Source organism: Gavialis gangeticus, unplaced genomic scaffold (genome assembly GCF_001723915.1).
Source record: "Gavialis gangeticus isolate Ggan-Ray unplaced genomic scaffold, GavGan_comp1, whole genome shotgun sequence".
NCBI lineage: Eukaryota > Metazoa > Chordata > Crocodylia > Gavialidae > Gavialis > Gavialis gangeticus.
The window spans coordinates 98,395,406-98,421,360 of record NW_017729031.1 but is presented as its reverse complement, the minus strand read 5'-3'; the positions used below and the strand labels follow the sequence as shown (position 1 = coordinate 98,421,360).

Below are 25,955 nucleotides of genomic sequence, written 5' to 3'. Positions count from 1 at the left end.
TAAGTAGAAGTATAGTAGGAAAAAAGCAGGTGTAACAGTTTCTTCCTTTTTTTTAAAGAAGGTTTGTATGTGCAGTTGGTTATAAAAGGGGAGCAAACAGCTGACTCTGAGGCTATCTTCTTTCTCCCAGGCCCCTTTTCTTGAAATTTTGGATGATGAGATTTCAGAGCAATTTTTTTTCACATATGGTCCTCAGGCACTGGAAAGCATTCAGTGGCAGGGCCCAGCCACACAATTCCTAGTAAAACACTGCACATTTTCCCCACACTCAGGCTGTCACAGATATTGCCAAGCTTATGCATTTCTGTTTCCACCTGGCATTGTGACAAGCAGGCACTCCAAAGACTGGATAAAGTGTCCCTTTTGATAGTGAACTCCTAGCTAACATGCACACATACAGAAAGATGAGAAACTGGTGGTGAACTGAGGCAAGAGGCTTGATTCTGAGTGGGAAGAAGTCACTGAGTAGATCTCTTGTGGAAGATGAGACAAAGGGTTTGTAGCTTTAGATCAGAAAGGGGAGCTTGGGGAAGGTTATGCTACACTTCAGCTTCTTTTTTTGATTCTTCACTCAAGCCCTGCTTTTCCTCCCAAGTTTTCTTGAGGTCACTCATCTTGTTGGGTAAGTACAATGGAGTCTGGCTTTACAGACCAGCTTCTCCTTTCTTCCAGTCAAGGAGGGGACAGGTGGTTGGAATCAGGGAGATGGCATTAATAGTAACAGTACAGTAGTTTGAGAACAAGTGCTGTGATGTATAGCATGTTTTGCTTTTTTATAACACAAAGGAAGGCAGCCTGCTTTATATTATATTATATTATATTATATTATATTATATTATATTATATTATATTATTTCCTTTCTCACAGTGGGTCTGCAATGAATGTGGTATTCACAGAAGAAGAGATGAAGAAGTTCTTAGCAGAAGCTACCAGAGTCTCCCAGGTATTGGCCTTTTCTTTGGCTGTGTCTTTACTGCTCTTTACATTCACAGTACTCATTTATCCCCTCCTCTCTTCCCATGCAGTTTCCTCTCAGTTGTTCGCTTTCTCCTTTTGGAATAAGGCCTTTTAAGCACAGCTGACAGCACTTACCCCTTGTTCTTATGGGCAGATTCTGATCACCCTTGCATTGAATATGGTGTGCTTACTGTGCTAGAAGCCTTGCTCATGTCAGTGGGACCTCTCTTGGAGTATCATGATACTGCCTATAGGTAGGGATTTGGCTTTTTGCCTTTGAGGGAGATTGTACACTGATGTTAACTGCTGCAAGCTGTCCCCTGTGATTGATGCCTAAGTAGCCATTACATAGGGACTGCTATTTCTGGTCAATATGTTTGCTGTAAGTTAATGTATTAAAGTTAGTACCTCTCTGGTTATCCTATATAAGCTAATTGCTAGCAAGTTAAGCTCCCCTGCTTTTTTTCAGTTGAAATGGTGACAAAAAAGGCTAATGAAATGTTGGGCATAATTAAGAAGGAAATTGAAAACAAAATCGAAATCATCATCATGCCGTTATACAAATCCATGGTGGGCCCACATTTTGAATTCTGTGTGCAGTTCTGGTCATCTCATCTGAATAAGGATGTAGTAGAGTTAGAAAAAGTACAGAGAAGGGCAACCAAAATGATCAGGGGTACAGAGCAGTTGAATTACTAGGAGAGATTAAAAATGCTAGGATTCATCAGTTTGGAAGGAGAAGGCGAATGAGGGGATATGATAGAGGTCTATAAAATCATGAAGGGTGTAGACAAAGTGAATATGGAACTGTTATTTACCAAGTCTCACAACCAGGGGCACTCACTAAAATTAGTAGGAGACAGGTTTAAAACTAACAAGAAAAGGTACTTTTTATGCATTGTGTAATTAATTTGTGGAACCCATTACTACAGGAGCTTGTAGAAGCAGATTGTATATCCCGTTCAAGAAGGAACTCAACAAATTCATGAGCAATGGATCTATGAATAGCTATTAACCATAATATCTGACATCTCTCCTTCTTTCTTATGTTTCCTTTTTTCATTGGCAATGAAAAAAGCAATGTTGTTGTCTACTTCATATTTATGCATTTGGCTAATTGACCAGCAGAGACTGTAATACAGAAGATAAAGGTATTTTTAACTTCTTAAGTGCTTTCAAAAGCTAGTTTGGGGTACTTTTTTTAGGTGGGCCAGAGTTTGAAATTTATCAAATGAAACTTTGAGGGAACAAAAAAGACGTATCAGCATAATTTCCAAAAAGAGTGCGTAGAGCAGAGGCCGGTAAACAAACTCCATTCATTCATTATGTGCAGTGTCGAACAATTATTTGTTCTGCTGAGTTACTTCTGTACTTTCCATCACTATTAAGGCACAATAGATATTGGGAAAGCTGAAAAAGGGGAAGAAGATGAACACTAAACAAATGGACTTGAATGAAGAATGTCAAAGTTTCAAAGAAAGCTCTTTGCTAGCTGGGAGTCTTCTGTATCAGCATTCTCTGAGACTGATCTTATTTATTTGTCTGGCTTGCTGAGCTATTTCTTTTTCCATGTATAACTTCCATTCACAATAGACACCTGCAATACAATAAACACATCAGAACTAACTCCACTTAAAAAAAGGGCAGTCGTTTTTTGTTAACACAACTAAACTTTAAAGCTAATTGTGTTGTTATTTAGCAAAGGAATTCTGGCATACACCAAGGTCATTAAGGTTTCAGTGGTAAGAAAAGCTGGATATTTTAAAAGTGCACAGTATAATGATGGTGGTTAAGCCTTTGGCAAGGTGAGAGGACTCAATGATAAGATATTGCAGATAATAGTACCCTTAATGAGTAAGTCAATACAATAATAAGAATAGTTAGTACATTTTCATCTGTCCACTTCAAAGTGATTTACAAAGAAGAGTAAGGATCGTTATTATCTGAATTTTGAAAAATGATATACTAGATTCACATAAGAGGTCAGGGCCACCATCTGCATTTGGAGCCATATTTTCAAAACAACTCAGTTTCCAATATAGTAGAAAATGTTACCTCTGCATATTTGGCCTGAAGCAACTTGCTGAGTATTCCTCAGCAAGGGAGTCAATCTTGGTTCTGGAAATAGAATCCAGTTATCTGCAGTTCTTGCCCTTAGCCCTATTCTCTGGACCATGCTCCTCCTTCAGGCTGCTGTGAGTATGCCTGATACACTACTGGTAGCAAACAACTGAGGGGAAGGTCCTCAGCTGGTGTGAATAGTCATAGTTCCATTGATATCAGGAGAGTTAGGATGCATGATACCAGCAGATTTCTGGGGACAGCACAATTGCTGGCCCCAGCCTCCCCTATCTCACCTGGGGTAACCTGGGTGTTCCCCAGGGATGCAAAGTAGCAGCACAAGGTGTGCTGCTGCTTTTTGTACCTGGGGAAACAAACATCCGTGCTTGTGCGGATGCAGCCAAGTATATGTCTTTGTGGGATATGGTTATGGAACGTTTTCCCCCTCTGGTCTTTCCAACAAAGCATTTCCAGAAGTAAGTGACTGCCCAGCATCATGACTTGTTCTGAGGATTTAGTTACACAAGAGGTGTATTTTTATTGTGGAAAGGCATTATATGGTACTAAGTATATCAATAACATTCTGTGGATGAATTTCCATCCTCCTTAGAAGAATGAGAGAAATAAGAATAATCAAAGACCTGTTCACTCGTAAAAGCTCCAATGAAAAATTGCATCAAGACCGAAATTTATGAAGCAGTCTAGATGGTAGCATTGTCTTCTCTTGTGAATTCACTCTTCCTCTAATAAATGTAAGGGAATGTGTTTTGTAACCGTTGGACTCACTGTAGCTATATTGTCTACGTAAGATAATACAGCTATAGTGAGTCCAATGGTTACAAGACACATTCCCTTACATTTATTATATATTTCCAAAGGAGCCTCTTGAGCATGAAGAGGATCTCATTTATTTCATTTTATTGTCTAATAAATAATTGGCAGTTAATAGTGGGTGAGACAGGTAAGATGTTGAGATGTAGTGATGGCCCAAAACAAAGTGATGGATTAGATTTAAACTATCTGCTATAACTGGAGCTAGACAGAGGAATGGTCCAGGAGTGTTAGAGAGAAGAATTTAAACATAAAATCCAATACCATAGTTTATTCCTATGAACAAATTGGAAGTCATTCTGTGTAGCAGAAATGCAGTGAGCTCCTTGCACAGGGTAAATTCCTTATCCAATTTGAGATCTCTCTTGGGCTGGGTTCTGCAGATATCTCTGCTGTTCTGTTACCGCGCCTGCCCTAAGTATATGAAAATCTATGTAGGGAATATCTGCTTAGTTTGTACTGTCACCTTTGTGGGATTTATTGTTTATCTGCAGTTCACATTAGGATAACACAAGTGATCTTCTGCAGTATTGGGCTCCATTGTGGTAGGGGCTGCTCAGGCACCAAGAATTGAATCTGTGGTTGATTTGTCCTAGGTGTAGATCTGAACCTATCAGTTTTTACTGTATTTATCAGCAGACAAAAAGAGGGAGTGGAGAAAAGGAGAAATAGGGCACAGTGAGAATAATACATAGTTAAAGTTAATACATAGATCTGCTGCGTGTATACTTTCGGTCATAAGATAGATGTACTAGGACCTGTCTACCAAGCGATTATTAGTAGTCATTTTTCCCCATAGACATTATGGTAAAATTCAGCAGGGCATAAAAGAGGACCTAGGTGCCTAATGGACTTAAGAGCACTGTTTGTGTAACAGGTGGCAAGGGCGAAAGGGTGGAGATACTTATGGAAGATGTGGTACACTCAGTCTAGCATTGGCTGAATAGAGCTGGGGAGCCAACTCTGCAAGGCATAAGCATCATAAAGTACCTTTTGAAAATCCTTCAGTGTCAGGACCAGAAGTTTGGATTTAACTGAGTGCAGAAGGGCAGGCGACAATGGAATGGCATGGTAAAAACATTATGTCAGGAAAACAGACTTAGGAGGTTTCTTTTGAATGGCCTTGAGAGAGTAAGCTGCACATATTGAGGAGGCTTGAGAGATGATGAGGTTTCCCAGTAGTGAAGTCAAGGTAATGGTTGTCCAGATGATAATTTTAGCTGTGCAGATGGGGAAAAAAGCTGCATCTTGCCAACGTTTTGAAGAATGAAGTGGTATGGATGTATAAACCAAGAGAAAAGTTAGACTCAAGGATGATAGTCATGTTACTGGGCTTGAGTTGTGGCGGAATTGGTGGTGTTAGCTCCGAGGTGCAGGGTCCCAGTCTGAGGAGATGCAGGGAGGCAGAGGCATAGGGGTCATAATGGGATGAGTTTGTCCCAGAGGAGGCAGGTGAAGGCTAGGAAAAAGAAAGAAAAAAACAATGAGGAAGAGGCAATATGGTGACAGTCACTGTTGCATAATGACTGGCCACAATTAGGAGTTAAGCAGATTCCACTGTGAGAGAGGAGCAGATTCATTGACTGAAGTATGTAACTAATTGGGTGAGCAAACAATCATTGGTGCAAAGTAATGAGCAATTGATTATTCTATAAACCAGTAATCAGGAATAGGAGAAGGTTTTTGAGGAACAGGAGCCTTGCAGGCACAAGAAGAATTTAGTCAGGCTCCTGCTAGTGAAATGCTAGTCCCATTGGATCAGTGGGAGCACTGACATTAACTACCCTGAGCCAAGATTTCATTTCAGGGATTTTTTTCTGTTTCTGCCGCAATTTTTTCCCTGTGACTGTGATGGGGCTATGAAAAGCCAAATCCTGCTAAGTGCTGTGCACCTTTTATGTAGCAATTTTCATACAATAATGCAAGGTTAGTTCCTTCATCTCTTTGGGCAATAGTTTGTTCATATGTAAAATGAAGTATACGTTTTGACTTACAGTTTTTTTGCACCTGAAGATGGTTCTAATGATTAAAGATGGATTGGTCCTACGGTACCTCCCATCAGGAGGCATTCCTTTATGGTTAGGGCAGCTAGGACTTGGAACCAACTTCCAAGGGAAGCCGTGCTTGCTCCTACCTTGGGGGTCTTTAAGAGGAGGCTGGATAGACACCTGACTGGGGTCATATGACCCCAAAATACATTCCTTACCAAGGCAGGGGGTCAGACTTGATTATCTGTTTAGGTCCCTTCCAACCCTGGCTACTATGATATTATAATACCAAAAATGCTTTTTCATAAATGCTCTCTTTTATGTTTTATTTGAATGGTAGAAATACCCAGTTGTACTGACAAAATTCATTGAGGAGGCCCGAGAGGTGGAAATGGATGCAGTAGCCAATGCTGGAAGAGTAAGAAACTTTTTTTATTCCTTCTATACAGTTTCTTTATTTTTTCCCTGAAGTCTGCAAAATATGAGTCACGGTGACTTGATTAATGTGTTGCTTTAAGCCATGGTTTTTATGGTGGTTAGATATGGTTCTTAGTTGTATTAAGTAGAGATAAACTAAAAACAAAACTAATTTTTCATGGATATCAATTCTCCAGAAATTTTCCCACTGATCTGCCCCTCAAAGATTGCACCAGTTGGTAGTCCATTTTAAGGTTTGCCTTTCATTGTTTCTTTTTGCCATTAGTTCCTGAGATGGTGAAAGAATGAGTCTGGATAAGCCCAGCATTAGTTGGCCCATATTTTTCAATTTGAAGCCTTTGCTTTTCTCTGAGTTTATTCTCTAGCATTTCCATCAATGTTTTACTCTAAATATTCACAAGGCCCGGTACAATGCCCCCTAAATCAGTGAGAGATCTCCTCTTGGACTTTGAATTGGGACCTGAAACAGGAACATCGGATTAATTACAATAGACCAGACCAGAGAGTCTAGCAATAGTCCATACAGCATGATACTTCAGAGGGAAGTGAAATATCCACAACATCTATCTGTTTGTATAAATGGTGAAAAAGAAATGGGAACTGCTTGCTGACTACACAGCCAACACAGCCAACCAGCTCATATCCAGAAGCATGATAGCTGTTTTTTTAAAATGTAATGGCATTTTGCAGAGATAGATGGAATTTAACTGGGGTGACTACTATAGTTAGACATAAAAAGGGCCAGAGAATGATGCTGTGGGCACTAATAACTACTACGTTTGAAGTTCCTAGGGAATTCTATTTTTATTGTATTTCTCCATCCCTTTTATTGTTTCTTGCGGACTCATGCAGGGAATCTTCATAGTGTACATGGAAGAGAAGGTACAGCTAGCCATACTGATGGAATGACTAATACATGTCTTTCTCTTTTTATGCAGGTCATCTCACATGCCATCTCTGAGCATGTGGAAGATGCAGGAGTTCACTCTGGAGATGCTACTCTGATCTTACCCACACAAACTATCAGTCAAGGAGCGTTGGAAAAGGTCAGTTTCCCTAAATCCAAGCAAACAAAGGAGAAAATAAAGTCCCAGAATCATCTTTTACTTGACTTGCTTTCCTTAGTAGATGCATTCAGGAAAAGTTAAGTGACCAGTAGTGGCCAATGAGTAGACCAAAACATGACATCTCTATTCAGAGCAAAAATATAAATGCAACTTGGCCAATCACTTTTTATCTACTTTACAGGTTACGTTAGTAAGGCAGATTTATCTTTACAAACATCCTAAATGGGATGTCTTTGAATCAAAGTATGCTGCACTGTAAAGAGGTCTGTTTGGAAGCTATGAAGAGCTCAAATGAGAGGGTTAGTACTAGGGCTGTGTGAAACACCATCATTTCATTTTGATGTCCGTTTCACTGTTTCAAAGGGACAGCGTTTTATTTTGACATTTCGTTTTGTTTTGAAGCACTGTCCTGTTTCATTTTGTTGAAACAGTTTCGCTGTTCCAACGAGTTTTGACATTTCGCCCATAGGCTATAATGGGGAATCATGAAAATTCTTAAAACGTTGTCATTTCTTGCCTGAGTTGGATGAAATTTTCAGGGATGGTAGCCCCTTCTGAGGGCATGATGCCTCAAGCTTCAAGGAGATAGGTGCAGAGGTTTCTGGGAAATCACACCTCAAACTGTTCAAAGCAAAAGTCATGATGCTTGCTGGCAGTGGCAGCCTCATCTCATCTGGTGCGCCGATCCAGGGGCCGCACCCCTGGGAGGGCTGCGGGGCTGTGCCAGACACCTTCCAAGGGTGCGAGCCCCCAGATCTGCGTGCCGAATGAGAGGAGGCTAAGGCTGCTTCTTCCACCTGGGACGAGCACTGGGCACGGGCTGGGACGAGCACTGGACAAGATTGCTGCTGTCACCTGTCTCAGGCAGCAGTGGCAGCTTCCTCTCATCCAGTGCGCAAATCCAGGGGCTCGCACATCCAGGAGGAGTCTGGCACAGCCCCACACTGCCCCCACAGGCCAGGATTAGGCCCCAGGGCCCTGCACTGCCTTTGCCTAGCCCTATATGCTGGGATCAGGCCCTGAGCTGCCTTGCAACCCTGATCTGGCACACAAGGCCACAGCCTGCAGAACTCCCCACAGACCCCTAGGGAAGTCCATGGGTTGAATTACACAGTGCTGGGGGCTGGATTTGGCCCATGGGCTGTGGGTTGAGCACCCTTGGTTCTAGAAGATGTTAAATTTGGTTTCTTTACTTGATTTGCTCCACTGTACTTCTAGTACAAGTATCATTGATCTGTGATGACATCAGTATACTGCTAAACGACTTTTGGGAGAACTGCAGGGCAAGCAGTTTCTTTCAAACTGTAAAATGCTAGCTTAGCATTTTCTGTTGGCCAGAAATACTAACACACCCACTCTGATGTAGTATATAATTTTTTATGAATTGCCAGAAACACATATGAGAGACTATATTTTCATTCTTGTCCTCTTGAGTGAAGCATCTGGCTCTGGATTTATCCAGCAGAATGAACCCACAAGGTCCTCAAAAGCTGCTACCAGTTGTGAAAATGAGTGGGGACAGAAACTGTCTGAGTAGGAACATAACTCAGAATTCTTCATAAAGCCACACTAGAATTGGTTTGTACATAATAAATATACTCCCAATTTTTTTGTAGGTAAAAGCTGCCACCAAAAAGATTGCAAATGCCTTTGCCATCTCTGGCCCATTCAACATTCAGTTCCTGGTCAGAGGAAACAATGTCTTGGTAAGAGCTCCCATACCATTTAGGAAGAGAATATTCAAAATATTCTATCTTAAGCCTGTGTCCTGCCAGTGACCCCTTTATCTGTGTTTACATCGTGTGTAGGAATGGAAATGTTGTAGTCATTTGTTGTAATGCATGGGTTTGTGTTGAACACATGATTCTTGCCTGGTTTGATGGCACATGGTGCTCTGTGCCATTCAAAAGTCAGTCGTTGCTTTGCATAGCACTCTGCAGTTGTGTAGAAGAAAAGAGCTCTCTCTGCCTACTCAATACAGAAACTTGATGGTGAAGCAAGCTGTGTAAAGCTGCTGTCAGTCAATAAATATGTTTGTTTCTGTGCTTACATCCTGCTCAAAAGAGTCAGTTTCAAATGTGATTTATTGGAACATGGCCCGTGTCTTGTTTTCTCGACTATACACTAAAATCTCTAATGTTTCACTAGTCCATTGTGGTCATCAGGCTCAACACTTGGAAGAAAAATGGAGCAAATGGAGATTTTGCAGGCATGGAGAATAGTTCAGTGAACAGTGGTCAGGGGAGAACTGTTAGTAAAAGGGCATCTGGGAGTTTTGGCATGGAAGATTTTGCCAGACCAAGGTGGGGCTGGTCTGTACAAGGTATCATTTGAATATTAGCTGGAAATAATTTATCCTGCATGTTTGACCCTTGTCTCAATTTGTAAACAGATTTTTGATAAAACTGTTCAACTGATTAGAGGAAACACAGGTGTGTGCAAAGGATCCCTCCAGTCCTGCTTCTCCTTTGTTTTGTTTCCTCTTGTTCCCTGATCCCGCCACCCTTTTTATCCCCACCATTACTTCTACTTTTTTCACCAGTTCCTTCTTACTCTCTTCCACAGACACCAATCCTTCCTTTAGTCATAAACTATGTAGTGAAATTATAAAATGGGCTTTACAGATCTTTGTTTTTAGCTTTGGTCTCTAAGTGAATTTCCACTAACCTAAAAGTCTTCCACAGCTGCTCATCTGATCAAATATTTACTCATAAATGAATGAGAGAGGCAAAGATTTCTTATGGTGATATCTTGGACAAACAATGTAGCTGGGGAAAAGTTGGATGAGCTTTCAACTATGAGACCTGGTGAAGAATGTCTTGCATTCAAAGCCTTGTCTAACTGTATCTGAACTACATAGTTGGTTTAATAAAAAATATCAGAAATCCTTAAACCCCTAAGAAATCCTTGTATCTTGCATGATTTCTGGCTACAGCATCACTCTTACTGATAAATAAAGATGTATATGAAACACCTATTAGGGTTTGTCTTTACCAAATAGGAAAATGTTTGCACAACTCTCCCTTCTTTGGTTTGTACACCAACGTTTGTACTTCTCTGGTTTGTACTTCAAGTCAAAGTGTGGAGGACACAAGCTGAAACTTCAAAAGTGAATACTAATTTTGGTGTATGCTACCTTTTTAAGGTATTCAGTTTGACACAACCTAAAGGGCCTTGACTTCCAGAAGCTACAGAACCCCTGACTACTGAAAGTCAGCCCCTGTTGAGGTGTCTCAAGTTGGCCACTCCATATTATTCACCACTTTAAAATTATGGCCACAACATCCATACCTTTCCATAGTGGCTACTTGGAAATATTTCTTCCAGGAATGGACAGTGCTACTCCATAGAACTCCATGGGCATTTACACTTGGGAACTAAGGTTAGAAGAAAGGGCCTTATCTCTTTGTCTAACAGATCTGTGGCACTGAAGTTTCTACTCTTCATCTCTGCAGGTGATAGAGTGCAACATGCGGGCCTCACGCTCCTTCCCCTTTGTGTCAAAGACTCTTGGTGTGGACTTTATTGATGTGGCCACAAAAGTGATGACTGGAAAAAAGGTTGACACGTCATCCCTTCCAACATTGGAACATCCCATTATTCCTTCTGAGTATGTTGGTATTAAGGTATGATTTTAAAAAGATGAATGTGGGAAACGAAGCAGTAGAACAACTGCACTGGTGCCTGTTAGCAGTTTTGTGATCCACCTCTTAACTACCCTTAATTAATAAAGGTAATCCTCTCTGGTCAGGGGGTGGGCTGGATAATGTGGTTGATCTTTCTTTTTCATCTCATTACAATAGAGGTTGTGAGTGATATGCAGTATGAAAAAATCAAACAAATCTTTATCCACTAATCAGAAATAACTATAGTTTCTTAGACATTTGCTATGTTTGATTGTCATGAGCTATGTTGCCCAAAAAAGGATCCCCTTCTGAAAAACAGAATGGAAGCACAGATAGTTTGGTGTATATATAAGAATTGTCTAAACAGAATATTTTTCAAATTTTAAAATTTCTAAAGCAGTTAGCAGGACTTTAGATGTAACAACAGTATGCCATGTGCTCACTTGGATATTATAGGGATGAGGAGTAATCCCCTTCTCTTAACATAATATTCCAAACAATCTGTACTATCTTACTAAAATATAATAGACTGATGGCCAAACCCTACACATTTATGTATTTACCAAATTGCCATACCATTAAGAATCGTCAGAGTTTGCTTATATCAGAGGTCAAGTTTTCTGACATTATGATACCCAGAGTTTATTTGATTGATGTTATATATGAGTGTTCAAATTTATCCTATGGATCTTGATGAGTTGTTATCTAAATTGTCAGAGTTCCAGCTTTTCCAGGAATATTAACTTCACGGTGAAAATCCCAGCTATGTTCCTGAAGATTTCCCTACAAACCGCTTGCATTGCTGGGTGTGTTTATTTGTCAAAATAAAAGACTTGATAACAGCTTTGAAGATGTTGAACTTTAAAAAATATTCCATTTAGATGCAATTCTCCTTATTCATACATTGTTTTTTCTGTACTTTTTCATTGCTCAGACCATTTGCATGAAAATTGGATTTTGTTTCTCAAATGGTACTTAAGTGCTCTGAAGAGACTGCAAAAATAGCACCTTCTTTCTCAGCAGATCTGCTCCCTTGTGAATATAGTTATATCTTCTCAAATGTACTGACTAAACTGTGCTTTTATTGTCTCATTGTGGAGCTATGAGAAAATGACCAGGATTCAGAGTTGGATAAAACAACACCTAAAAAAGTTGCAACTAAGTTCTGATTTCAGGGCCACATTTTTCAGAATCATTTCTTTGCATCTCTGTGGAAGGTGGACCTTGAGGACCAGGACCTGCACAGATATCACTGACAGAAAAATGAAGTCTCAATAACCTTAAGGATAGGGAGCAATGGGTGTGATATTAAAACCCCAACTTAGTATTCAGATCTTAGGTTGGGATTGCAGGGCTTGTAATTGAAAGGAAACATCTCCATAATTTGTAAACAAAGCACAGCTGCTCTGGAAGCCACCAAAATGCATGGGTGGACCTTCCAGATACCATTTTTACATTCAGCTCTCAGTGTAAAGGCCTCCCCTTACCATTTAGTTGCTGCTGCTACTTATTGTCCAGTCTGCAACTGGAATACTGTCTATGATGTCACCATCAGTTCCCATAGAGATTTTCATAGATGTTTCAGGTACAAAACATGCCTTTTGGTTAAGAGAAGATTACTCCCTAAATAAAAAGGATGATGTTGCAATTAAATGGCATCAGTAGTTCTAAAAATGTGGGAAAGAAAACCCCTACAACAAATGTGCAATCTCTGAGCAGAACATATAGTACAATGATCCAAATTTTCCATGTGTTGTCATCAGGTCTCCGCTAGGATGGCTTTTTCCAAATCCAATTGCACCAATTGCCAAAGGCATCATGTTGACAGTTTAAATCTACAGGACTGGTAATGGATATTTTAGCATTTAGGTGTACTTGTCCATAAAAGCTGTCCGGGGAAAAAAAAAAGGTTTTACTTCCTGTGAAAAACTTTGAATTTTTTAAAAACAAAGTTGTCCTGAATCAGAACAGAAGTTCAGATATTGAAACTTTTTAATGGGAAGGAAGCCCAGTATGGTTCCCAAAGTGTGATATTTTGGATTACTCCCTATGTTGCGCAGTGCCTGGGCAGGCACGTGTTCTCCAAAGGACTCAAGGAACAGGACAGTAGGGGCAGTGCAACAAGTGGGCCACTGCAGACCTAAGGAGCCCATGAGCCTGAGGAGCTCCTGCCTTTCCTGCAGCCTGCCAGGGCTCTGCAGAGAAGCCTGAAGGTGGGAATATGGGTTGGCAAGCTGACAGGCAACTCATCTGATTTCTGTTGAAAATTTGGTCCAAATGAACATATTCCCAAGGATGTTTTGACTTCAGTGAATTGGCATTTTCTCAAAGAAATAATCCAGCTAGCTTTATTTGTTTTTTTCCCAAACGGAAGCAGTTTTGTCTCTCCCTCAGGAATCAGACTAAATTGCCTCTTAAAAATAATAGTGTACTACAGCATATTAGAAAGCTTGCCTCAGGTTACGCATAAGAGAATTTTACTGGTGAAATATATGACCATTTCCCCATTTCCTCAGCATATACCAAGACTACCTGGGACCCATTTGCCTAGTACTCTGGTGATCATTAACCCAGAGCAATGTTTCTCTTAGATCAATGTATCACCTAATGTCACAGTCCGTGTAGCTGGATTTGCTGATAGTTTGTCAGTTTCCTTCTTTTTCTTTTCCCTTTGACAGGCTCCGATGTTCTCTTGGCCCCGATTGAGAGATGCTGACCCTATTCTCCGCTGTGAGATGGCTTCCACGGGGGAGGTATTTCTTACAGTTTTTAGTGACTGCTCTTTAAACGTTAATTAACACTATCTTTATCCTGCATTTATCCTGATGTGAGCTATCTGCCATTCAGATATCAACCCAGATCTTGAAAAATTGAGATTGCAGTGCTTCTCTTCTCCTGCACACATGGATACTGTGCCCTCCCCCACCACCAATGTAGTAAAACACTAAAACATTGCCCTGAAGAATGCAGTTGATTTGCCCACTGGATGTCCCTGTTGACCTGTGTCTCAACTCCATCAATTGGCAGTGGTTTATATGAAAGTATGATGTGTTTCTTGAAGAGCTGTCAGGATCTGGAAAGTTCTCAAGGTGTCAGTCCATTTTATGAATCCCCTCGTACTTGACCGACAAGTACATACAGCTTTCAGCTTTCAAAGTTTCCATCATGTCACATCAGAAAGGCAATATCAGACTTCAGGTCATGAGTGTTTGGTCTTGGGCTGTACAAGTTACTTAATGGCAACAGATCTTTGTTGGTGATATTTTTATTGTTGCCTGGTAACCAGAAAGACAAGTGCACAAGAACAAAAAGTGAGAAAAAGTACAAATAATGTTTAAGAATTGAAATTCTAGGTTGGTGTGTTGGGCTTGGCTAGCTTTAACTGTCTTCATAAGGACATGCTGTGACTTCACGATGGGTTTCGGAAGCACATTCCATTGTGTGTATACTGGCACCGGCTGCAATGGGCACAATGCCATAAACTATCAGTGTATACAGATGCATGGGCTGATTTTCTGTTATAATAAGGCCCCTTTGCACTCTCTGGAAATGGAAAAAGACCTTCAAGTAGACATAAATTCTATTTGTAATCAACTGGGCACCAATTGTAAAGGAGCTTTAGGTGTCTTTTCTCTACAGTCCCTACCCCATCTATAGCTTTTGCAGATATAGCCTCACTAATTTTAAACTACCTAGCCTGGGCAGTACTGGGAATGTGGACATAGCACCACAGAGCTCATAACAGGCTGCATAACTTGCCTGCAGATCCTCAGGTGGTTGGCCTGTGCTGATCTATAAGCTGAGTTACAATGCTGGGTGTAGCTGAGCTAGCCAGTTTAAAGCTGCCTTGAGTTTGTTTACATGTTGCTTAGTCAGCAGTCTAGACATAACCCTCTTAGTACAAGTGTGACTAGCTCAGATGTATGCTTGAAAAGCCTCATGTTTCTGCATCTCTATGGGATTGTTTTATTCTGAACTTAATTTTATACAGCATGTTTGCTTTCAGTGTAGTCAATGGGCAGAAAAAAAAGCTAAGTGTCCTCCTTACTTTCAGAAGGGAATTGCCTTCACAAAAGAGGAATGGAGATTTAGCCAAGGGGCAAGAATTACTTTACTGAGCTTTAGATGGAGGTAGAAAATATTTTAGTCATAAGGGAAAGATTATTAAGTTTTATGAGTTGGAGAGATCCATGTTCACAAATGCCATAAAACACAAGAGTTATGAGGGTCTATCTTGCAAGTGAAGTAAGGATAATAAGTCTCTACTAGTAAAGTGCCAATTATTCTACAAAGATGTTATTAACGTGCACATGACTTTTGTGTTGCGCTTAAATTTGTCGTGTGAATTGAGTGAAGGTGCAGGTTGCATTTTGTCTAAGGTAGGAGTTCCTCATCACTAGCACACTCATCTGTACTCTTGGATTTTTGTGATTAGTTCTGGAATTTGCCATCTACACACCTCACTAATGAATGTTTAAGTGATCTGCCATACAAACCTGTTCTAAGGCTGAGAAATGGAGCTACAGTGAAGTTTATAGAATTGTGTATGTTTACAAAACATGCACATCTGAATTTGGAGCCAGAAGCTGCAGTCCAGGCCTCTTTATGTTTCTGCTAAAAGTTTGAGAACCATTAGCTTAAAACAGGTCTGTGCAGCTTCTGAGTGGCTGCGGGCTGCCGCCCCCCTGGTCCCACACCTCATGGGCCACATGGTCCCAGAGCTACATGCCATGGGGTCTCACACCATGACATACCATGTGGGTCCCTCCACCTTTTCCATCACTGCTGTATAGCAGTGCCCCTCCACCCTGCACACAGTGCTGCATAGCCTCTCCTGCTGCACCAAATGCCCTCCCTGCTTTTGTCAGGGCTCCAGTGCCATGCAAGGTCCCTGCCCACCCCCATCCCCAGGCTCCCTGGCTGTGAGTCCCATGGGCCCCATTCTGCCCCCAAGGCTGGTGGCAGGCAATGAGAGCTGGAGGAAATATGGAGAGGTCAGAGACTTCCATGGTGGTGGCAGCAGCTGGAGTGATGGGGTGAGTAGACCCAGGCTGGGAGCCTGGAGGCCACAGGTTAGCCCTTCCACAGGCCACCAGTTGGACAGCTCTGGATAAAAGAACACGTTAGCTGTCACTGTAAGATATTATGATGGTAATATTGTAACAACAAATAACAACAAATACAATAATGAAACTTGGCTCTTTACCCCAAGTGACCTTTCCCCGTTGCTGATCTACTAATATGGGCATTCTAGAGCTGATGGACGTATTTGCAGTGAAAAAGCAGAAAACCAAATTTCTTCATTATTTTCCCCTGGATTTCTAACAAGCTCTGGGAAATTGTCATTTGTACTTGGCTATTATTCTCTGGAGAAATATGGGTTTCTGCATGTCATAACTAAGGGTGTGACCCAGCATACTAAGTGATATGTAGTATGATGTAAATCATTAGGATGAAAAAGAATAGTCGGTTAAAAAACAGAGAGAGAGAGAGACATTTTTATCACTGTGGTTTTTTTTTTTTATTTTTTTGTTCCAAATTTAGCATTTCAGTGAGAAACTGCTGTGGTTTCCACTTATGAATGATTTTCCTACCATAGATTTCTGTATTTGTGTACAGAAGTACAGTTGCACATATAACATTTGCTATTATTTAAACATTAAGTCATATTAAATATTGTGTAACACACTCCCAGACTCTATGAATCAGAGGCTGTGTTTAGTGTTCAGATAACTCACAGCAGGTTCCATTTCTGTTCCTTCACTGTGGGCTGTTTAAAGAAAAGCCCTGCTTATTCTTTCATTATTCCTTAATTAAAAATGTATGATTGTCTGTGTTGACTTTCTTTTCTTTTCCCTGCTGGCTCTGAGGAAGGCCTGGTAAGACAGGAGGAAGGATAGCTTGGGCTCTTTAAAAAGGAACATTATAGTTTTTTAATTGAACTGGGTTTCTCATTCATCTATTTTACCAGGTTGCATGTTTTGGGGAGGATGTCCATTCTGCCTTCCTGAAGGCAATGCTGTCCACAGGATTTAAGTTCCCCCAAAATGGAATATTGGTTGGCATCCAGGTGAGTGCCAAGATTTTTTTTTTCAAATTCAAGCACAGAAATGGTGAACAGTATGGAGACTGGGTAACTGTCTCTTCATTTTCCTTTTATTTATGTTGGCTTTCAGTGAAAACTCTTTGTGCAAATATAGCAATCTAAGTGCTGTCTCCAGCTACAACAGACAGTGGTGAATGAGCAGACAGGGAATGAGCACACGAGATGGATTTTCATGGGGCAACACCCAGTTGGCCCAATTCTTTCCTCAAATATGAACACACATTTTCCATTGGCTTCATTGGGACTTATAGGGGGGTCTGTCTGGGAGAATAATTGAACCCATCAAGTTTTGCTGGCAGATATCTGGGATTGGAGGGATTTGAGTTGTCCGTTTGTGATAAAAGAAGCCCATATCAAATCAGAAATCCTTCCTCACCCCAACAAGAAATCAAAGGATACTCCTGACACACAAAGTGCTCAAGACACAAGTGGATTTGTCTCTGAGCTTGATGCATGAACTTCTTTGTTGGATCAGACTACACACTGAAGAAACCAGTAAAACAGGCAGCCCAGAGGCAGGTGGAGATTCCCTCTGGAGGCAGGCAGTTCATTGATCATGTGCTTCAAGAGAGAGAGCAAGTTTCAGATCGTCCAGCTTTTCTCTAATCTTTCATCATGGCTATTGCACCTCCTTCTGGGCAGTCCTTAACTTATAGACCGTATGACCTCATTTACCTAGTCCAATGGAGGCCAGCACCTGTTGGCTGCCAGCCGACCAATTTGAAATGCATCGCTGGTTGCTGGGTAGACTGGCAGGGTCTCTAGCCCCCTCCCAATCAGGGTGGCATTGCTTAGAACAATAGGGAGCATCAGCCCCTCACCCAGGTATGTGATGCCAGTCATGTAGGCAGAAGGAGCAGGTTTCCGCCCTCCCTCCAGAAGGTATCCAGCTCAGGGCCACATGAAGAGATGGGGCAGAGGAGTGACCATGGTAACCAAATTGTCAGGTAGTGGAGTTCTGGAGAGAGATAGGGATGGTATTCTGCCACATGCTGTATTATTTCCCCAGGAAAAGGAATGTTTTCTGTGCTATCTTAGCACATTTCTCAAACTAGACAGAGCTGTAGCACAATATTGTTATACTAAGAAGGTGTCGTGTTTAGCTGTATCCTGCTGTGTAGTTATACCAGAAAATTTTATCAATGAAAACTCAGCAAGGTATATTTTGCAGACCTAGCTGATTGCTGCCCTTGACACCTTCTTGTTCCTTTGATCACAGAGCGGATTATTCCCTAGTGTTGAAGGACAGGGGGGAAACAATCATCTTATCCAGAGGTCTGCTGTCCCCACTGCTTAATAGGAGTGAAAGGGAGGCATTATTGAGCTGATAGTATTGGAGACAGGGAGGTGTCACTTCCTCTTTTTTTGTAGGGATCCCTTATGGAATCCTGGATCTATATTTTGTGGGTTCAGAAGTTCCTTCCCAGTGTGGGGCCTGGATCTGTAAACCTACCCCTTATAGTCAGCATTTCCTTAGTGGTGTTATATACAGTAGCAGGTTTAAATGGCATCATTACCAAGACCCTTCAGTGCAAAGCATTCTTCAGAGAGCCTTCCCTGAGAGAGCTCAGGAGATACTTGTCTGTGGCCCACTTAGAGTTCTGAGTTAGTGATGAAAATATGGATAGATAGCCAGGCAAAAACAAGTGCTGCTTTTCTACCTTGGGGTAATTAAAAGTTGCAGGAGATACTGAAGTCAGATCTGTTCATAAACATTTTCACGGTATGTTCCTCAAGTGATCAATCATTTGATTCAACATTGGAAAATTCTAGGGTCCCATAAAGACAATAATGGCCAATCCCTGCTGGGCTCATAATAAGTTTATGCTTTACATGGTTGCATAAAGTCAATAGAAACTGATTAAAACAACACTGGTTCTTCAGCCAGTCTGTAATTATTACAGACACCATCACAGTAAAAGTGAGTGGAGTCCCTGGATTCAATGGTAGAACCGAGTCTTTGAGGATTTTGAAAGATGTATGGGGGGAAAGTGTCTTGGGAGTGTCTGTTGTTCTGCCCGTGGAGATGAATTATAACAAGTGGGATAGAGGCCACTTAGGAACATAAACTGCATTAGCATTAATGCAGTGAAGGTTCTGACCTTCCTTTCAGACACATCAGAATGATAAAGGGTTTACTACTAATTACTACAAACATGCATAAATTGCTTGCTTGACATCCAATGATATTTTAAAAGTTTAATGTTAGACCCAGGGCAGTTTGGATCATCACAGCTAATCATTGCACTGTGAACATTTTAATCTGCCCATTTGAAAAAGTACTGATGTATAAAATCTGAGCCTGTTTGCCTAGTCCCAGGACTCCAGGGGAAATAGTCAGCAATAACTAATTTTAGTTCTATAAAGTATAAGTATGACTTTTACAGAAGCACCTGTTTAATGGAACTGAATGGTCCTTGGTACAAAGGTCTTTAAAATAAAGAGGAAAAGGTTTGAAAGAGCACACAGGATGCTGTCTTTTTAAATGTCTCTTTTGCAGTTCATTTTCTTGGAAAAGGAAACCAAAATAGCAAATCAATGGCATGAAGTCCTCTCCATAGCTCAGAGCATTTTTAGATTGTTGAACTCCAAACAAGAACTATTAAATGAATATGAAGGGCCATATTGTACTTCCTGTTATACTTGTTGAAACTCAATGAAATTCTCCACTCTTCTGCGCAGCTGCAACCTCTTTTGAAGTCAATGGGGTTCCACAAGCACAGAAAGAAGAGGTTTGGTCCATTCTGGAGGGAAGGTTGAAACAATGACAGATACGTAAGCACATAAGCTATGATTAGGCCCCATTATGGTCTTGGAAAAAAAGAAAACTCTTTGCAGATAATGAGCTGTATGAGACCAGAGGTACCTGGTATTTTATAGCAAAAATGCTCTCGTTTCATTCATATACATTAGAACATGTCACTCAAACTGACAAGGCAGTGAAATATAGAATCATATAAAATTAGGGTTGGAAGGGACCTCTGGAGACCAACCCCTTGCTCAGAGCCAACTAGATCATCCCAGCCAAAGCTTTGTCTAGACAGATCTTGAAAACCTCCAAGGACAGAGATTCCACAACCTCTCTGGGTAACTTGTTCTGGTGTTTTACTACCCTCCCAGTGAGATAATTCTTCCTAATATCTAACCTAAACTTTCCTTGCTCCAACTTGAGACCATTGCTCCTTGTTCTGTCATAGTGCAGGGGGGCTGGACCCAATGATCTTGCAAGGTCCCTTCCAGCCCTTTACAATCTATGAATCTGCCACTAGTGAGAACAGTTTAGCTCCATCCTCTTTCAAACCTCCCTTCAGGTAGTTGAAGGCTGCTGTTAAATCCCCTTTTAGTCTTCTCTTCTCCAAACTAAATAAACCCAGTTCACTCAGCCTCTCCTCATAAGTCATGTGCCCCAGCTCCCTCACCATTTCTGTTGCCATCTGCTGGACTCCCTCAATTTGTCCACATCCTTTCCCCAGTGGGGGGTGGTAGGATGCAAAACTGAACATGGTACTCCAGATGTGGCCTCACCAGTGCTGAATAGAGAGGAATAATCACTTCCCTTGACTTGCTGGCAACACAGTTATCAGTGCAGCCCAGTATGTCATTAGCCTTTTTTTAACAAGGGCACAATGTTGGCTCATATTCAGTTTATTGTCCACTATAACTGTTAGACCCCAACTCCATGTGGTGCCTAATGACTAGGGAGATGACGATCCAATTGCCCATGGATCCAGTTGCTCAGAAAGCAGGGAGCAAACACTGGCACACATAGCTCACAACACCTTTATTCAGAATGGAGACAGCTTTGGGCAAGTTCCCAAAAAAAAGAAAAACCGGGGAGCAGCAGTGAACATTAGTTCTTTTCACATTTATGCACCTTGGTTCATGCTCATTAACATTTACTCCACCTTGGTCCCTCCTTTGTTCCACCCATATTCCCTCCTATCTCAAACTCTGCCTCTGTTTACTGTTTGTTTCATTAGCGTGGAATTACCTATGCATTTCATTCATTTGCATGTCTTTTTGCTATGAACATGTGTAAAACCGTGAACCCGGCTTCTTTCAGTCAACTGCCATTTTTTGCTGACTCCTTCTTCATCTCCAAAGTGTTGCTTCTGCTTTATCTCCTGACGATCGCCAGTGGGCTGCATCTTGTTCCGTTTTACACAGTGAATCATATACCCTACACACTACCACATAGTTAGGAAAATGCTTGTCTAAGCGTCTTGCAATGTTACTTTTAATATCTCATTCCGCCTTGTGGTTAGCAGCTTTGCTGGCCACAGGCTAAAGCCTTTATTCAGCTGCAAACCCAGTGCTCCCCAAGATCCAAATAGTGTCACCCTAACAGTAACCCCTAGGTCCTTTTCTGCAGAGCTGCTGCCCAGGCAGTCAGCTCCCAGCCTGTACTGGTGCATGGGATTGTTCCGTCCTAACTGCAGGACTTTGCACTTGTTCTCGTTGAACTTCATGAGATTTCTTTTGGCCCAGTCCTCCAATTTGTCTAGGTCACTCTTAATCCTAGCCCTACCCTCCAGCATATCTACTACTTCCCCCCAGTTTGGTGTCATCTGCAAACTTGCTGAGGGTGCACTCTGTGCCATTTTCCAGGTTGTTGGTGAAGGTCTTGAATAAAACTGGCCCTTGGGCACTCCACTTGATATCGGCTGCCAGCTAGACATTGATTACTACTCTCTGAGACCAATACTCCAGCCAGTTTTCTGTCCATTTTACAGTCCATTCATCCAGCCCCTACTTCTTTAGCTTGCCTGCAAGAATGTTGTGCAAGACAGTATCAAAACCTTGCTAAAATCAAGGTACACCACATCCACTGGTTCCCTGTGTCCACAGAGTCAGTCATCTCATCATAAAAGGCAATCAGGTTGGTCAGGCATGACTTGTCCTTGGTGAATCTGTACTGACTGTTCCTAATCACCTTCTTCTCCAAGTCCATAGATGTGGATTCCTTGAGGATCTTCTCCATGATTTTTCCAGGGACTGAGGTGAAGCTGACTGATCTGTAGTTCCCTGGATCCTCCTTTTCCCCTTTATTAAATATGGACAGTATATGTGTCCTTCTCTAATCATTCAGGACCTCTCCTGATAGTTATGAATTTTCAAAGATTATGGTATCCTGAAATGGGAATTGCAGGTTTAGATACAAAATGAATAGATCCATGAAAGGCTTCAGTGTGTTATACTCCAGGATCAGACAAAACTTCACAGCAGAGTAGATTCTTTTTATTTCTAAAGGCCAGGCCCTGGCACACGAAATATAGGATAATTTCTGTTAACTGTTATGACATAGTCATACCTGTTCATTACAGTAGTATGCAAGTAAATGAGAGTGGATTTTAGGCCTGAATAGTTGCATATATAAGCATTTACCTTTGGACAGTTTACTGCTTGGGACTTGGGGATTGTGTCACCTGCTTCCCAGCACTGTACTTATAGGGTGAAAACAGAGGTCTGGTTCATTTTGATTTGATTGTCCAGGACTTTAAATTCATCAAAACAGGTGCGGGACAATCATGTACATACACAGCTTGAGTGGCAATTGCTTTGAATTAGCTGGGATTGTCCAGGGAAAAGGTGTTATCTCAGATACTTCACAGGTATTTAAAGTGGGACAATGAGTTTGGAAGTCTGTAGGATCCCAAGATAAAAGGCTTTGACCTGAGAGAAATCCAAGGTCTGTTTTTACCCTTAGGTTCTACATACTATGGAAAATGGAATTACAAGTCAAGACAGTGGCAAAATTAGTTTCCTCGAATAAAGCCAAAGGACCTATGCTTAACATGTTGTAATGCTGTTACTTCTTTGTAATGTGGCTCTGTGTTAGCTATCCAGAGCTGAAGAGAATGCTATTCTCAGAAGCTGGTGAAACAAAATAAAAAAATAAAATAATGAGGATTTCTTTTTCCTCAAAACTGAATAATTTTGGCATATTTAAGAATATTTCCTTGCTACAGAAATTTCAGAAGCCTGCTGCTAAGATTTTGATTAATGTTCCACAGAGAACCAAAGCATCCTAATGAATAAAACGGGAGATTTTCATCACTTTATCTTAGGATGCCACTCTAGTTTTGGTATCTCTTTTGGAGACGCCCTGAAAAAAGGGCCATTTCTAAATGCTGCTGATGGTTGGCCACCTTAAGAAAGACATTTCTTTTTATTGTGGCACAATGCAGCTTGTGGTGTAATCCAGATCACTGTTAGTTTCTCATCGATGTTAGTGCCATAGAATGTAGTGTAACCTGATCTTTACCTGAACTTTACAGGTCAGATCTTTTATCTGGTATAAATTTTTGTAGCTCCACAGAAGTAGTATAGATCTGTGCCAATTTAACACCATCTGAAAATCTGCCATTCTTTTTAAATAATGTGGAAACTTCTAATGCCAAGGAAATAGGAATTAGCTAGAATCCTCCATTTGCCATTAACTAATTTATAATTTAGACAAGAGTAGTTAACCAGCTCATTGCATTTTCTCTCCTGATTATGCTATTCAGTAATATCTGTAAGAAGGAATGCATCTGTCTTAAATCTGTGTTGAATACCCTGAAATGCTGAGAGCATTAATGAAGTGTTTTATTTTTAAATCCCAGCTCTCTAAGGCTGTTGTTTCAGGGGGACTTTATATCATAACTACTGTTCCAGGAACTTAGGACTGAAACGGTCTCCTGGGCCATTGAGTCTGGTGCCCTGTGTTCACAGGCAATCATTAATTGAAGCAATCCCCAAAATCACCATTGTAAACCATCACCCACAGCTTATCCTGAGCAAGCAAGAACACCTTATAGCATGCCGTAGGTAAAAGCAGGGGAGAGGAGGACATTACCAATGCCTTGCCATTGCAGTGCAAAAGTAGTAGGTGGTTAATTTAGCTCAGAAGGTCCTAGGGAAAGGATCATAGGGAGAAAAAGAGCTGTCTGATGCTATGCTGGACCTAAATCTGAAACCCAGAATCAGAGCATCGGTGTCGAGATAGTTTAGTTTGATTTTGAACCGGAGCCTGGCATAAATGAGTACAGCCCCACTGAAATCAGTAAGGATCAGGCCCTTTGCCAATAGCAAGATATTCTAGCAAAAATGAGGAGGGTGTTATTGGGAACAGAACTTTGCCTTTGAAACTAAAGAAAAAAAAAGAAAAAAAAGACCTTCCCGCCAGTAGATTCTTCCAGTAAATAAATCTGTTTGTACTTTTCACCTTTAGTAAGTAATGGTTTCTTACACAGGTACTTTCAATCGCTTTTAAATCTGAGGCTTCTCAGATGCAAGCTGACAGCTGTAATTTCTTTTCACGGGAAGGCTGTTTTATGTGTCACAAGTGTTCAATGCATGTTTGATAGAAGTTTATAATTCTGTTGTGCAAGCCAACACCTCAGACCAGGAGGAAGAGCAGTCCTCTGACTGGGAAGCTGCCAGTCCTGTCACATTGTATATTTATATTTTCCAGTTAGTGTACAGAACAAAAATGGCTTCAGTATGAGGTTCTTGCCAGGGTTTGTAGAGCTCAAAGGATGTGTTGCCTCCTTCTCCCTGTCAGAGAAAATACTGTCTATGCTTTCAGCATAACCTCTGCCAAGGTTAGAGGATCAGAAAAGGAGTTTGCATAATCCTGCTTCCGTACTGGTCAATCTTGGAGGTTCAGCATGGCTTTGCAATGAGAAAGTCTTATGTTGCCTTTGAGCTTTGTACTGTTAAACCTCCAAAATACTGGGGACTGCATGAGTCATGATCAGGACGTTATTTCCACATCACTCCAAAATGCATGGTGCAAATACAAATCGTATAAAAGAGGAGGTGGCATCGTTATTTTTTCTGAATGGTTCCTGGCATTGATTGTGCATTAGGAGAGAGACTTTTAAAGCTGCATGGAATATTTGGGCACCTAACTTTACTATAATGGGAGTCCATATCCCTCAGGCAATTCTGTTTTGCATATGTGCGAAGCATCCTCAGGCACACAGACTTTGCCATGTTTACTTGAGAAAATAGCACCTAGGGGTAGCCCCGTGTTTCACTTTTTGAAGTTGCCTTGGGTATTTCCTCAAAATCTAGCCCAGGCATTACTTTCTCTGGCCTTGAAACAAATTGTTAGAGCAGCCTTAAAAGGAGCATTAAAAACCATGGGAGGCTTATAAAATACATTTGAAAGGCCAGTTTCCATGACATTTAATCTGCAGAGACATTTCATAAGTGCAATAAGACACACTCGGGGCATGTATTGTGCTGGTAATAGTAAGGTATTTTGGCTCTCAGTGGGATGTGGGCTTTGGTCTTGCTCAGAATATCACCATATTACCCATTTTCATGTTTCTGAAGTGATTTCTTTGTCATTCTATATGAGAGAGGCAATTGAATGACTTGGGTAGGTGCACATGCATGCGTGCGCACACACAGAGCACATTTACATGTGCATTAATGTGCTTTTCCTAATGTGCATTAAGTTTAATACCTACAATATGAGGTACTAAATAAATAAATGCGCATTAGGCTGTGCTAATGCTCAGTAGTGCAAGTGCACATTTTTAAGTGACATTTAATGCACAGTAGCCTATTCTACTACATAGCACTTTTTTTTACCCAACATTTTAACGCACAGTAGAATAAGCTCCTGTGCATTTATGAGCATGTGTAAATGTTCACACACACATATACTACACACACACACACACACACGGGCTGGTGTGTGTGTGTGTGTGTGTATTTGCCTCTTAATGGATTCTGAAGAAACCCCAGGGTATCCATCAAGTGGGCAGGTGTTCTTTTCTAGATCCTAGCTTTGATGCTATCTCAAGTTTCGTTTCTTTTTCAGCATTCCTTCCGTCCCAAATTCCTGTGTGTAGCAGAACAGCTGCATGAGGAAGGTTTCAAGGT

General features: G+C 41.1%; 1 protein-coding gene across 1 annotated transcript in view; it reads left to right on the top strand.

The window, feature by feature from the left end:
- CPS1 (carbamoyl-phosphate synthase 1) overlaps positions 1–25,955 on the top strand; it is a 157,409-nt gene that overhangs the window by 126,360 nt on the left and 5,094 nt on the right. Inside the window, exons 28-35 of the mRNA XM_019523418.1 lie at positions 869–944; positions 6,179–6,256; positions 7,215–7,322; positions 8,960–9,049; positions 10,799–10,969; positions 13,648–13,722; positions 16,941–17,039; positions 25,894–25,953. Of these exons, the coding sequence (XP_019378963.1) occupies positions 869–944; positions 6,179–6,256; positions 7,215–7,322; positions 8,960–9,049; positions 10,799–10,969; positions 13,648–13,722; positions 16,941–17,039; positions 25,894–25,953 (757 nt within the window). The remainder of the gene's footprint in view (positions 1–868; positions 945–6,178; positions 6,257–7,214; positions 7,323–8,959; positions 9,050–10,798; positions 10,970–13,647; positions 13,723–16,940; positions 17,040–25,893; positions 25,954–25,955) is intronic.